Source organism: Monodon monoceros, unplaced genomic scaffold (assembly GCF_005190385.1).
Source record: "Monodon monoceros isolate NGI ecotype Baffin Bay Population unplaced genomic scaffold, NGI_Narwhal_1 Super_Scaffold_10, whole genome shotgun sequence".
NCBI classification, from domain to species: domain Eukaryota; kingdom Metazoa; phylum Chordata; class Mammalia; order Artiodactyla; family Monodontidae; genus Monodon; species Monodon monoceros.
In genome coordinates, this window is record NW_021703766.1 from 35,923,726 (window position 1) to 35,937,073 (window position 13,348).

Here is a 13,348-nt window from a genome sequence, read left to right on the forward strand (position 1 = left end):
TTGGAAACTTGATAGGCTTGTTATAGTTATATATCTCTCTTAATATTTAAACCTATGCAAGGAAGGACTTTTTTTATTGTTAAACCTTATATATCCTTCCAAGTGAAGGTACTACCTCAGGCACATATTAAATGATAACATTAAGCCATTGCAAATAAATCAGTGATTAAAGCAACACAAAATTAGGCCCTAAATTTAAAAGCTTCATGACTACTCCATTGTGTGAATGTCCCCATAGAGATTTAGCTCTGGGACATCAAAATCTGTAAACTTCATCAGGTAGGGGACAGTAGATAGGAAGGAGCACTAGAGGAAATGACTCCAAGTTCATCAGTAACCTCATCTCTAGAAGTCTTTGCAGAACATTGTGCAGCTGTTTAAAAACCAGTCAGTTGGAAACGACATCTGTATTCCCTTCATTTGCCTCTTTATTGATAAAAATGTATTGGTGCTTTTTAGAATCTAAGTTGCTGAAAGCTTTATAACTCTTGAATTGGTGTTTATGCTGTATAAAAGAGACTTAAAAGTATGTGTAAAGATAAATTATCTGTAAAGACATTTAAAATAAGCCACATAATAATGGGTTACTATTGCATGCTTATTTTTCTCCTGTGGCAGTGATGATAATTATGTAAATAGGTCAAAATCTACATTTTTTAATTGATAATTTTAACATCAAAGCCTGAAATGAGGAGTTTTTCCACCATTGGATAAATATTTAACCACAGAAGAGTGAACAATTTAAAACAAGACATGGTCCAGGTAATAGTAAGGGCCAGAATAATTTTTTTAATTGAATCACATTCACTCCAAAGCCGTGCATCAGATTCCTCAGTTTATCTAGATTGATGCAGAGTTTAAACAAATAGGAAATTTAATCTGCCATACAAGAACACTATTTTGTGGCTGTTTCTTTTTTCAGATGGAGATGGAAACATGGATCACTTATTGCCAGGCTGTGAAGATAAAAACTGCCAGAAAAGTACCATTTACTTAGCAAGATCCAGAACAAAGCAGGTATATCTACTTGTTTCTTAATGTAAATAGAGTTATGTTCTTGGAAAAAAATTTCAGAGGTTAGAAGAAGTATCTGAAGAATCAGAAAAGAGAAAAACCAAAAATAAATTTACTTCCTTATTTTAACTTAATGAAATGCATTTAAATCTATTTTTATTGGTGTACTGAGAAAAAAAGTAGTGGCATAATCATTTCTGGTTAAGAAAACCCACTCTTGATCCTGTAATTAAATGATCTGTTAGCCTTTTATATGCTGGGAATATGGTAAGACACACTATAGCTATAATAAAGGGTTATGTAGAAGAACATCATACCTATTTTCAAGGCTAATCTTGTTTTTATTTGTGATATCTAAATCTGTTTCATTCTCTCATGCCAACTTTATACCTGTAGCTTGTAGGTAAATAATTTAGAATCTGTTAATCACAGCAGAGGATTAATGTGGGAATGATAGGTTATGACATTGAGATTTTTTCCATATTGACAGCACCTGAATGGAAACCAGTAATATAGTAGTAGAATTAATGAGTTATATTTTCTGTTTGGGGGTAATAAATGATAGAATTACATTTTGATTTTTTTAGCCCTTATGGGTAGGAAGTATCACTTTTTATACTAAGACACTAAAGAAAACAAATCTTCCTCCAGTCAGCATTCTAAAAGCATTTAACTCTTACACCCATAACCTTTATTACCTTGAACTTTTTTAAAGTTTTGAATCATTGAAAATATTAGGTCAAGTAACACTTCATCGTTGGTTCATAGCTGTAAGTAAACCTAGTAATTATTAGCCTGTCTTCAAGTGACAGACTACTGTAAGAATATTTTCAAATTACACAGTTCTCTCTGGGCAGATAAATGTCACAGTTCTTTTTTGACTGTTAAGAGCGTCACATTAATGAAAAATATTTTACTTCTTAGACCTTAATACATTTACCTTAACAGAAATACTTTATCCTCATTAAGAAACTATCAACCTCTTCAGAAACTTGTGAAAACTTGGCATTTTGTGAAATTTCTCATCCTCTTCCAAAACAAGACCAGCAGTTTTTTTCAGAGTCACATGAAACATTAAAACATTTTGATGCTATATAATACTCTTTTGCTTTAAGAAAGATTGAAAAATTTATTAAAGATGCAGACCAGTTTTTTAAAACAGCTCGTTTTCTGTAAATTTGTCTTTGTAGTTAAGCCACTTTTTTTGCTTGTTCCTTGGCAAACTATGCTTTCTTTGGATAACATAGAAAATGTTTGGGATATCCTATGTCCTAAACCTTTTTCAAGAGGCCACTTTTTATGTAGTCTGGCTTAGAGCGATATATATGAGTCACCTGCTTATAAGGACAAAAACATCTGTAGGCATGTTTGGCCTCCTGTCACTTCAAGCCAGCTGCACCTGCTTCTGTTTGGACATCTCCAGGTTATGTGCCAGTATCCGTGCTCTTAGCTAATTATGGGCACATCTATAATTTTAATGTGATTATTTCCACTCTTCAGATTTTTAGTTTGCATTAGGTTATTAAAAGTAAAGATTGGGGAATTCACAAGAAAAAGGGATTTCCAAAAGCTCATTTTGAAATGATCCTATTCTCTGTGTTCTCATTATAATCAATATAGAGATAAAGAATTTATTTTAAATGTAGCTTCCAGCTCTTTTGGTGACAGAGCTCATTCTCTGGGGCAGGTGGAGCTTGTCAGGGCTAGTATTGTTTGGTAAGCCTCAGAGCTGCTTGGCTCTGAGAATGATGACTAAAGTCGTCATCATGTATAGGAGGCAAAGCAAGAGAACAAGGGAGACTGTCATGTTCTAATTCTTCCTGAGCTGGTCCTCCGAAAGGACATCAGTATTACATGATATTATAATTTTTTAAATATTCATTTGAGGTTGTATTTCCACTCAACACATTTTAAAATGGCAGTTCAAGTATATGATTATCAACATCAGTTCAATCCTAAGATTTTGTGGTTCTGTGAAAAACCTTCTAAGGCTCTGTGAGCTAGTTCAAGGAAAGATGACTAGTGATAAATTTTAAAGGAGATGATTTTTTTCCAAAGTGTAAGTTACCTGTTTATCAAAGTAAATTATAGTACCCTACCATTTTGTAGTGATAAAGAACTTAAATAAGGTGATGCTTACCTTGAGGACTTTTCGTGGATCATTTGTTTTACAAATGGTGAATTTTTTTCTAAAATAACTATAAAATCTGATTTTTTTTCTCTTAATCCACAGTGGGTTCCTGTCCTACAGGATTTTAGCAATAAGGGCACACTCTGGGGTTTTGTCCCATTTGTGCATGAACAACAACCAACTGAAATACCAATTCCAATTACCCTTCATATTGGAGACTACAACATGGATGGTTATCCAGATGCTCTTGCCATACTGAAGAATACATCTGGAAGGTATGGAAATTAAGTCAAATGAGAAATTGTTGTGAAATATTTTCACTGTGATACTTTGTAGCTGAATAACACCTAAATATGGTACAGTTCCTTAAATAAGGAACACTGTGAGCTCTGAACTTCTCCCAACTGCTTAGAATACCTGTTCTTTTTCTGTTTTATAGAACAATAAAAGGCTTATTTTTCATTCAACAAAACTTGATCTTTAAAAGGTCAAAATTTTTATAAGTAAATGACTCAGTTACATTTTGAGTCTGAAGACCATGGAGGTTAAGAGTTGAGCCTAGGCTTCGCTCTCAGTCCAGCCGCTTAGCACCTGTGTGACCTTGAGCAGATTGCCTAAACTCCCCATCTGTAAACTGAGAGTAGTAACTGCACCTGTCATGGAGTTGTAGTGGAAATTACATGAGGTAAAAATTAAAAATGAGGCAATTGCCAAGATACTTAGCACATGCTGACTTTACTATCAGTGAATGTTGCCTTACTGTTGCTTGTTTTGTAATGGTGTTGAGAATTTCGACATGACAATTGATAATATTTGTTAATACAAAATTTCTGAGTATATTTATTGCATTATCAATGATTTTGAATGTTGTTGCTACTTTTTTTTCCTTAGGTAGAGGTACCAGTAGCTAAACCAATATAGTTAAATTCACAATTACCCTGATCTTGACAGATTCCATAAATATGACTCTTTCCAAATTTTAATGCTTTATTATATTCTTCATATTACAATTAGTTGTATTTCTTGCCCCTTATTCTTTCTTGCCTCGTACATCGTATCTATCCGTAATTTTTCTTCTGAGCATTAATTCATTTGTTGGCTCTGGAATTAGTGATGATTCAGCTCCACATTTACTACCAGGCTCATGATGCAATATAACTTTCCTGGAAAAAAAATCAGACTATTGTTGATTTTAACATCAAACAATGTTATCTAGAAATGTGATTTTTAGAAAACCACACATTATTAGTGACTGTCCCTAAATATTTATAGAAATTATAAAATGTCTGTACTTAAACTTTTCTAAGGACCTTGATTTGAAATTATAATCACTCTGAGTTGTGTTTACAAAACTTTCTAGGGATATGAGCATCATGATCCTTAATAGAGAGTAGTATATACACTCGTGTATGAAACAGATCTTATGTAACCAAAAGAAACTTCTGAGTTGAATGTGATTTTTATTCCTTTTAAAGTGGCACGTAAAAACAAAGAAATGTAAAAATTGCTTTAATTTGAACATTTACCCTATTCAAAAGAATAAGAAATTACATCTTAAATTCATTTAAGTGTGATTACTTATTTTTAGAAAAACATACAAACAATTTGTAGTTTTGTCATAAAAGTTCTTTATCAACATATTCTTCTTCAAACCATCAAATATTTAACTTACCTTTACCATTCAGTAATAACGATGATATCAACAGCTAATTCAGCAGTGAACAAACACTATGGCTCTATAGGAAACATAAGGTAAAAGGCAGTCATAGACTCTTGATGCTTTTATAAAAGCAACTGTTTAAAACCCAGGGTTTCTTTTTTGTTCTTTTGGGATAGATGAGAATTGAAGGATAGATTGCAGTGCATTTCAGTGTTCATTAAATCACTAGATGAGAAATAGCCCTATACTTGAGAGATGTCTGTCTAGGAAAATTCAGCATAATATTTTCTTTGAAACATAGAAGAAGGAAAATAAGACATAGTGTACCTTACAATCCTTTTCTACTGTTCACTTTTGTTGAAAAGCATTTTATAATTTTTAACTGATTTCAAGACTGCTGTATTGCTAAGAAGTAGTACAGGGTTGCAGTTTATAATTTCAAGGGTTGCTACCTGGAGAATTCTGTCTCCTTTTTTCTTCAGGTTTTGAAAATCAGGTAGAGATTAACTATGCAGTTAAGAATAAAATCCACAGTATGTGTTTCATGAAAAGAAGTTCTGAAACCGTGGCTTGTTAACTTGTGTTTTTTTGTTTTCAGAGGAGAGTTGCTATTTGGCTTTCTGTTTGTTTTTTATTTTATGCTAAAAGTCTAATTGTTGAAAGTTAACCTTTAGAATCATGTTACATGAAAAAGATCTCTATTAGTGACATTTATAGAGGCAGCAAGTGACTCTAAACAAAATAACACGGTCTGAGGTCAGCCATTTTGCATCTGTGCCACCACTGACTGAAAGCCATGTTTTCTTCCCTTGGCTGTCCCATTACTACTCAGTTGCCCTGTGTTTACTGTCATCTTCTGTGTGTAGTCATGTTGTCTTAATTGTCTGAATTTTCATTTTTTTGAAAGAAGGCACACTTAGAATGACATTATTCCAATAGTGTGCTCTTAAGCTAATAATAATTCTGTTTTTAGAATTTTTAAATTTCATGTGTAAAATAACACTGAAAAGATATTTTATGTCCTAAGTCTTTAGTATAGAACTGAAAAACGTTTTTAAAAGGAACTGGAGGATAAATTATAACAAAGAATATCTGAGAACCATTTATCTAATTAAACTCTTGTCCTTATGGATTTCTAATCACTATTATTTCTTAATTAGCCAGAGTTACTAGAAAAACTAGTACACAAAAATGAAAAGTTTAATTTTATTTTTGCCCAATATGTGGTATACTAGAAATTTTATTTTATGCATATGTTAGAAAAAACATTTCTCTAAATATTCCCCTAGAAATATTAATGTCATAGGTAAAATTAAATACTAATTTTGAGTAACTATTAGGTTTCTATAGGAAAATTTGATAAACCATATTTAAATTAATATTCTAAACCATATTGTATGATTTTTTAAAATTCAAAACTAACATAGATTGTAATTTGCTCAGAATAAATGCATGTTTGTTTAACACTGGTACTGTAGTCTAGAAGTTGTGTTAATGATTTACTTATCATTTTGTCAAGCACATACAGTGCATATTTATTCCTTATTTTTAGCATTTAACTGAAGATATAAGAGAGTGACTTTTAGTCTTTGTTCTATTGCATATTAATCAGAATGTTAATATATTTAAGAAAAGTTGTATTGTTATTAATAAGTTGAAAGTGGATGAAATTGTAAGCAAAACCTCAGCTTCCAGCAGGGATTTATAGAGAATCCAAATCTAAAAGTACTAAAAGAAAAAAAAATTTTTTAAACGAAGGATTTTAGCAGCAAAGGAGCAGATTCTGAGTATCAGCTGTGAGAGCTCCCAAAATCTGTTAAATGGCAAGTAAATCAATAAATGGCCAAATGCAATATATTCCTTGTTAGTTAATGCCAGGAAGCAAAGGGCTTTAGTTTATAAAGTGATTATCATGCATATTGCTTCACAGTAATTTCTATGGGGTGGTATTATCTTTACTTTGTAAGTATGGAAACAGTCTCAGATAAGTCAGACTACTTGTCCAGGATCACACAGTTTCAGTCAGCACTCTAAGTTCACAGAATCTGAATCCTTTTTCTTTCCCTGTAAGAAAAAAATTTAGAAGGAAGTAGTATATAACGAAAAAAACACATTTTTAGCAGAGGTTAGAAATGATGATTTGGGCAGATAGTAAAAGTCTCTCTGACAAGAGAAAGAAGGAGCAAGCTAAAGACAAATGAATAAAGTCCATAAGTTTTCTGAGTCTTGCTGTCAGAGGAGATTGATTATATGCAAGCACGTGGCCTCTTATGTTAGTAATTTGGAAACCAGAGGTATAATTTGGATGTGTTGGTGGTATACATTCAGGCTACCAATATGAAACGATGGAAGATGACCAGAAGCAAGTCGGGATCTGGAACTTTGTCAAAAAAGAATTAGTGGGGACTTTTGCAGCTATTAGCTAATTACCCATTCAGTATAATTTGCATTTTCATCTTCACCCTCAGCTTTATAAAATAATTTAGGTTCACACTGATACCCTGAGTCACCAAGGACGGGTTACATTATATTTCAGATGTTCTGCTTTAGTGGGCAAAGAGATTGATAGTACAGATGCCTGTATCTACTTGTACATTTCAAGCCACTGTTGTTTTTCATTTTTATTATGAACTGTAACAAAGGGTTTCATACCATTTTAAATTAGATCAAATATCTTACTAATTTTATGTTTTATACTTCAAATGATTCACCATAATCTTTTTTAAATGAAGTTAATCACCATTTCCGTGAATGTGAAAATATAACAGACTTCCTAATTTACAATAAAAGAAAAAACATTCCATGCCTATTCTGCCGGGGAATGTTTAGTGGTAGTTTGCAAAATACATCTTGGTAGGCTATGTCACATAATTTCCATCTGTTCAAATGTTACTAGGGAGAATAGCCTGTTTCTGACATTACAACCTACATCGCTAAGTCTTATGCCCTAAATCTTTAACTAATCCTTAGTTAATGGGTAATAACTCTGGGTAGGGAAGTTATCTGCATTCACAGCTTATTGAAGACTGAAGAATATTTTAATATTTTTGTTTAGGGTATTTTATAGAATTATACATAGGAGTAGAGTAAGGTTTTTGTAAAATGTTTGTTTTTCAAAATTAATAAGGGTACTGAATTCAAGAATCATATTCACATCACTTCTGGGTATGTATTACTTCCTCCTAAGCAGATTATTATAAAGCCTCCAGAAGCTTTCAGTATGTGATTTTTTTTTTTACATCTTTATTGGAGTATAATTGCTTTACAATGGTGTGTTAGTTTCTGCTTTATAGCAAAGTGAATCAGTTATACATATACATATGTTCCCATATCTCTTCCCTCTTGCGTCTCCCTCCCTCCCACCCTCCCTATCCCACCCCTCCAGGCCGTCACAAAGCACCGAGCTGATATCCCTGTGCTATGCGGCTGCTTCCCACTAGCTATCTACCTTACGTTTGGTAGTGTATATATGTCCATGCCTCTCTCTCGCTTTGTCACAGCTCACCCTTCCCCCTCCCCACATCCTCAAGTCTGTTCTCTAGTAGGTCTGTGTCTTTATTCCTGTCTTACCCCTAGGTTCTTCATGACATTTTTTTTTCTTAAATTCCATATATATGTGTTAGCATATGGTATTTGTCTCTCTCTTTCTGACTTACTTCACTCTGTATGACAGACTCTAGGTCTATCCACCTCATTACAAATAGCTCAATTTCGTTTCTTTTTATGGCTGAGTAATATTCCATTGTATATATGTGCCACATCTTTATCCATTCATCTGATGATGGACACTTAGGTTGTTTCCATCTACGGGCTATTGTAAATAGAGCTGCAATGAACATTTTGGTACATGACTCTTTTAGAATTTTGGTTTTCTCAGGGTATATGCCCAGTAGTGGGATTGCTGGGTCATATGGTAGTTCTATTTTTAGTTTTTTAAGGAACCTCCATACTGTTCTCCATAGTGGCTGTATCAATTTACATTCCCACCAACAGTGCAAGAGGGTTCCCTTTTCTCCACACCCTCTCCAGCATTTATTGTTTCTAGATATTTTGATGATGGCCATTTTGACTGGTGTGTAAGATGATATCTCATTGTAGTTTTGATTTGCATTTCTCCAAAGAAGATATACAGACTGCCAACAAACACGTGAAAGAATGCTCAACATCAATATGTGATTTTTAAAATCAGTTTTTACAATATAGAATATCTTAATCAGGCTTTACTTTCATTTTAAACTATTTCTGATTGTACTGTCTTATTCAGTAGCTTCTATAACTCAAATGAGGGAGAATACTAAATTAGCCCAGTATGATGTTGCAGAGTAAAAAATGATAAAATGTGTTTGAAATCTTATCCTGGATGACTCATCATTGAAGAACTCATACTGTTTCATCATGGAAGAACTCATACTGCTATGTTGACTAACCTTCACTCACAAACCAACTTCAGCTTCAGTAGTTGGAATTTGTAAAGCTCATGTTTTCTCTACAATATGGTTGCCTATTCTGCCCTAACGAATCCCTATACTAAAATGAAAAAGGATCCACTAATTAGCTGTGAGGGAAAAAATTATGTAGATGGTAAGTTAAAACACTGACAGTCTCTGTTAATTCTAAAAGGATATATATTAAATATTATTTACTCTATTAGCAATCAATTTTAATCAATCTATTAACAATCACTCCTGCACTCTGAGTTTATTGGCATGATGTTGCATTCTTCTGTAATTTTTACATTTCCTTTGAATCCATAGGTGTTTGTAATGTTATTTGCCTTTTGTATTTAATTCATCAGCCTTAGGGCTGGTCTGTTTTATTATTGCATTAATGTCTGTGTTTTTGTTGTTATATTTGTTTAAAAAATTACTTTTATTTTCAATAAGATGGATTTTTCACAAATATTTTATTTCTGATTCTGTATTTAACTCCTTCCCTTTTTTGCTTTTTTTAGATTTATTTTTGTTTTTGTTTTTATTTCATTGAATACTTAATAGAATTTTCCTATTTTCTTAGTTTCTAATAAGTGTTTTTAAGACTCTTTTCTAAGTACTTGACTTCAAACCACACATTTTGATAGGTACATATTTTGATAGGAATTTGCAATGCAATAACCTTAAGAATGAACAATAAAATTATAGACTCAAACCCTAAGACAGCAATGCAACAAGGACTCACAACACTGCATGGCACAGCATAAGTTCTATGTAGTGTCTACTGTTATTTTAATTATTAGTAATATTATTATGTGGTCACACATGCTTTGATTTACTCTTGCCATTTTATGTTTGTATTCATCATTCTTTTCTCATTTTTCTGCCTTCTGTTTCATCATTCAAATTTTTCTTCCTTTTGTAGTTCCTAAGATAGTTTGTATATCATAAATTTCATTTCTGTTGTAGTTGTTACAGTTAAATGTTTAGTACATATATTTAAACTTCATTTTTTTAGTGAACTACTAGAGACAAAACAGTCCTTAAGACAAGATTTTTAGCATACGTTAAAATTCTCTTTCCCCTACCCAGCCCGTCCTCATTCAGTGATATCATCACCATGTTGATATCATCTAGGATTTATCTATTTATGTATTTATTTTCACATTTTGTTGTGGCAGTTATTTACATTTGGCTACAAAGTTTACTAGTTGCTTTGACCACCATTGAACACTCCTGTCTTCCATTCATTCTTTGATTCATCTATTATTTTTCTGGATAGAGTCAAGTAATTCTATCAGGGAGACTGCAGCCTCTTTCTCTAAGACCTTGCAGGTCTGAAAATTTCTTTATTTTCCTCCAGCCTACCTGCTAATTTGCAGAGAATAGGATTCTAAGTTTATATGAGTGTATGCTAGTCTTTCCAGACGAACTATGTTGATAAATTTCATTACTTTATACACTATGGCCACCAAGATAAATTCCAATAAGCATTGTCTATATAATTGATGAGTACCTTGCTAACTTTGACTTTACATAAAATTATACTAATATAAAGCAAAGTTAGCTTTTTAACTTTTGAATCATCAACATATACAGTTAACTTTTATAATTGGTGGAGAGGTTCTGGAACAGGAAAAAGCATTCTGGAATATATACTTAATCCATTTTATTTCATTTTAATCCTTCCTTCCTAGAATAATAGCCACAAAGTTTTATCACCTCTAAGTAGCAGTAACAGAGTTCCTTCAGAAGAGCAGTAACATGGAAGATTTTGAACTTCAGTTTTTGTAATTCTTACCAGCTGTATAAATTAAACTACTGGTGGTAGAAACTGGGAATATGGAATCAATTTCCCAGGCTGACAGAATTGAAAATGCCTCTCCATGAATAGGGTAAAACTTAGATTCAGACCTCTCTGTTATGTATGTACTTGCAATCAGTTATATTAATGAAAAGAGAAATAAAACACAAGTGAGTTTTCTTTTTCAATTTTTTTTTATTGAGGTACCATTGGTTTATAACATTGTACAAGGTTCTTGTGTACAACATTAAATTTCTGTTTCTGTGTATACTACAGTGTACTCATTACCAAAAATTTAGTTTCCATTTGTCACCATACACTTGATCCCCTTTACCCATGTCACCTTCCTCCCTCCTCGCTCCTTCCCCTTTGGTAACCACTACTCTATTCTTTGTAGCTACATTTTTGTTTGGTTTGGTTTGACCATTTATTTGGGTCTTTTGTTTGTTTTTTATATATTCCATACGTGGTGGGTGCTTTTTTGCCTCTGTCTTGTCTGGGATCTCCTGAGTCATGAGCTCCATCACCACAGGGAGAGGGAAAGGATAGGAGGGAGCCAGGGTCATGGGCATCCCTTCTGTGTCCATTGTTTTCTGGTTCATGAGCGCCAGCCCTGCAGGCAGGGGGTGGGGGGGGCCAGAGTCGTGGGCACTTCTGCAGCTGGAAGGACAGGATCCTAGACCTTTTGCCACTGCTGCCCAGTTATCTCTGGGTGCTGGCACCACAGTAGCCAGGAGGCCAGGCCAGAGTCATATGTGCTACCTCCCCTGCTGCTACTGAGTTTTCTGGGGCTGTGGGCTCAGCTGCTGCGGCCAGGGGTCCAGGGCACTAGGGTTGTAGCTCCTCCCTTCACTGTCCCCCTTTCTCACCTCCTCTGTGTCCTAGTCCACCCACCTTTGGATGTACAGATGTGCGGAATTCTCTGGAGTCCTGGTGTGTTGGGCAGAGGCACCTTTGTTGAACTGTGGATATTTTACTGGTTTTAAGTTGAAGGGTAGAACAAAGGGAGCATCTCAATCCACCATAATGCTGATGGCCTTTTTTTTTTCAATTTTTGACAGCATTTATCCCAAAAGGTATTTTTAGGGTGCATTGCGAAACACATGTTTCTTCCACTACATTGTATATCACATGAGGTTAAAAGAAAAGTTTATTTTTAAGTGCAGCTTAGGATAGGAAAAAAAAGAGAGAGAACATGGACTTTAGTCTTCAGTTCAAATGCCAGTGCTGCCACTTAGTAGCTCTGTTTCCTACAGCAAGGTATTTAGCCTGTCTATATATCTATAAATCTGTAAAATAAGGATGAATATACCTACCTGCAAGTTTCTTGTGTGATTAAATGAAATACTATTCCTTCTCCTTCCCTCCAAAGCTTACCTTATTAAGAAACATTTAAACTACACTGTCAACAACATGAATGTCAACTTTAGTTCCAAAAGACCTATGACAGCTAAGTGATCTCCTACCACTAATAGACCACACAGATTGTCAGAGAAAGGACTGATGGCTATTTTATTCCTGTTAATTTTGTACCGCAACAGCTTCCAAAGGAAAATGAAAAAGGAAAATTAAAAGGTATCAGCAAAAAGTTTTCTTCTGTTGATTTCAGTAAGTGACTTAAAATATCCCGTCTTTCCTGATACTCAGTTTGCAGCCTTTTCTCCCTGAAGCTAAGAGATTAAATGCTACAATGGGTCACTATTTTCAATGTTGTTACACATGAATTAAAAGAAACAAAACAAAACAAAAAATATAATAGGTCTGTGGTAGCAAGATCTATATTTTTATAGATAATTGGAATTATATAATTTTTGGTCCTTAATGACTGATTTCTTTCACTTAACATAGTGTTTTAAAGGTTTACCTGTGAGGTAGCATGTATAAATACCTCGTTTTACTAAATAATCCTCCAAGTATGGATATACCACATTTTATTTATTCAAGCTTCAAGTGGTGACTAGTACAATATTGTAGAAGAGTATCAAGAATGACAGTGAACTGTGTATTCCCACAGACATAGTATCTCATAAAAACACAAATTTATTCTGTCACAATTCTGGAGGTCAAAAGTCTGAAATCAGTTTCACTGGGCTAAAATCAAAGTATTAGCAGTGCTGGTTCTTTCTGGAGGCTGTAGCTAAAAATCTCTTCCCTTGCCTTTTCTGACTTCTCAAGGCTGCCAACCTCCATTGTCAAAGCCAACAGTGTAGCATCATTGTATTTATTCAGGGTTCTCCAGAGAAACACAACCAATAGGAGATAGACAGATAGAAATTGAGAGAGGGGAGGAGGAGGGATTGGGATTTTTT

The 13,348-nt window shown here is 33.8% G+C and overlaps 1 protein-coding gene across 1 annotated transcript in view; it reads left to right on the plus strand.

The window, feature by feature from the left end:
• The window catches only part of ITFG1 (integrin alpha FG-GAP repeat containing 1), a 242,593-nt gene that overhangs the window by 116,867 nt on the left and 112,378 nt on the right, over window positions 1–13,348 (plus strand). The window contains exons 9-10 of the mRNA XM_029242010.1: window positions 923–1,017; window positions 3,248–3,420. Of these exons, the coding sequence (XP_029097843.1) occupies window positions 923–1,017; window positions 3,248–3,420 (268 nt within the window). The remainder of the gene's footprint in view (window positions 1–922; window positions 1,018–3,247; window positions 3,421–13,348) is intronic.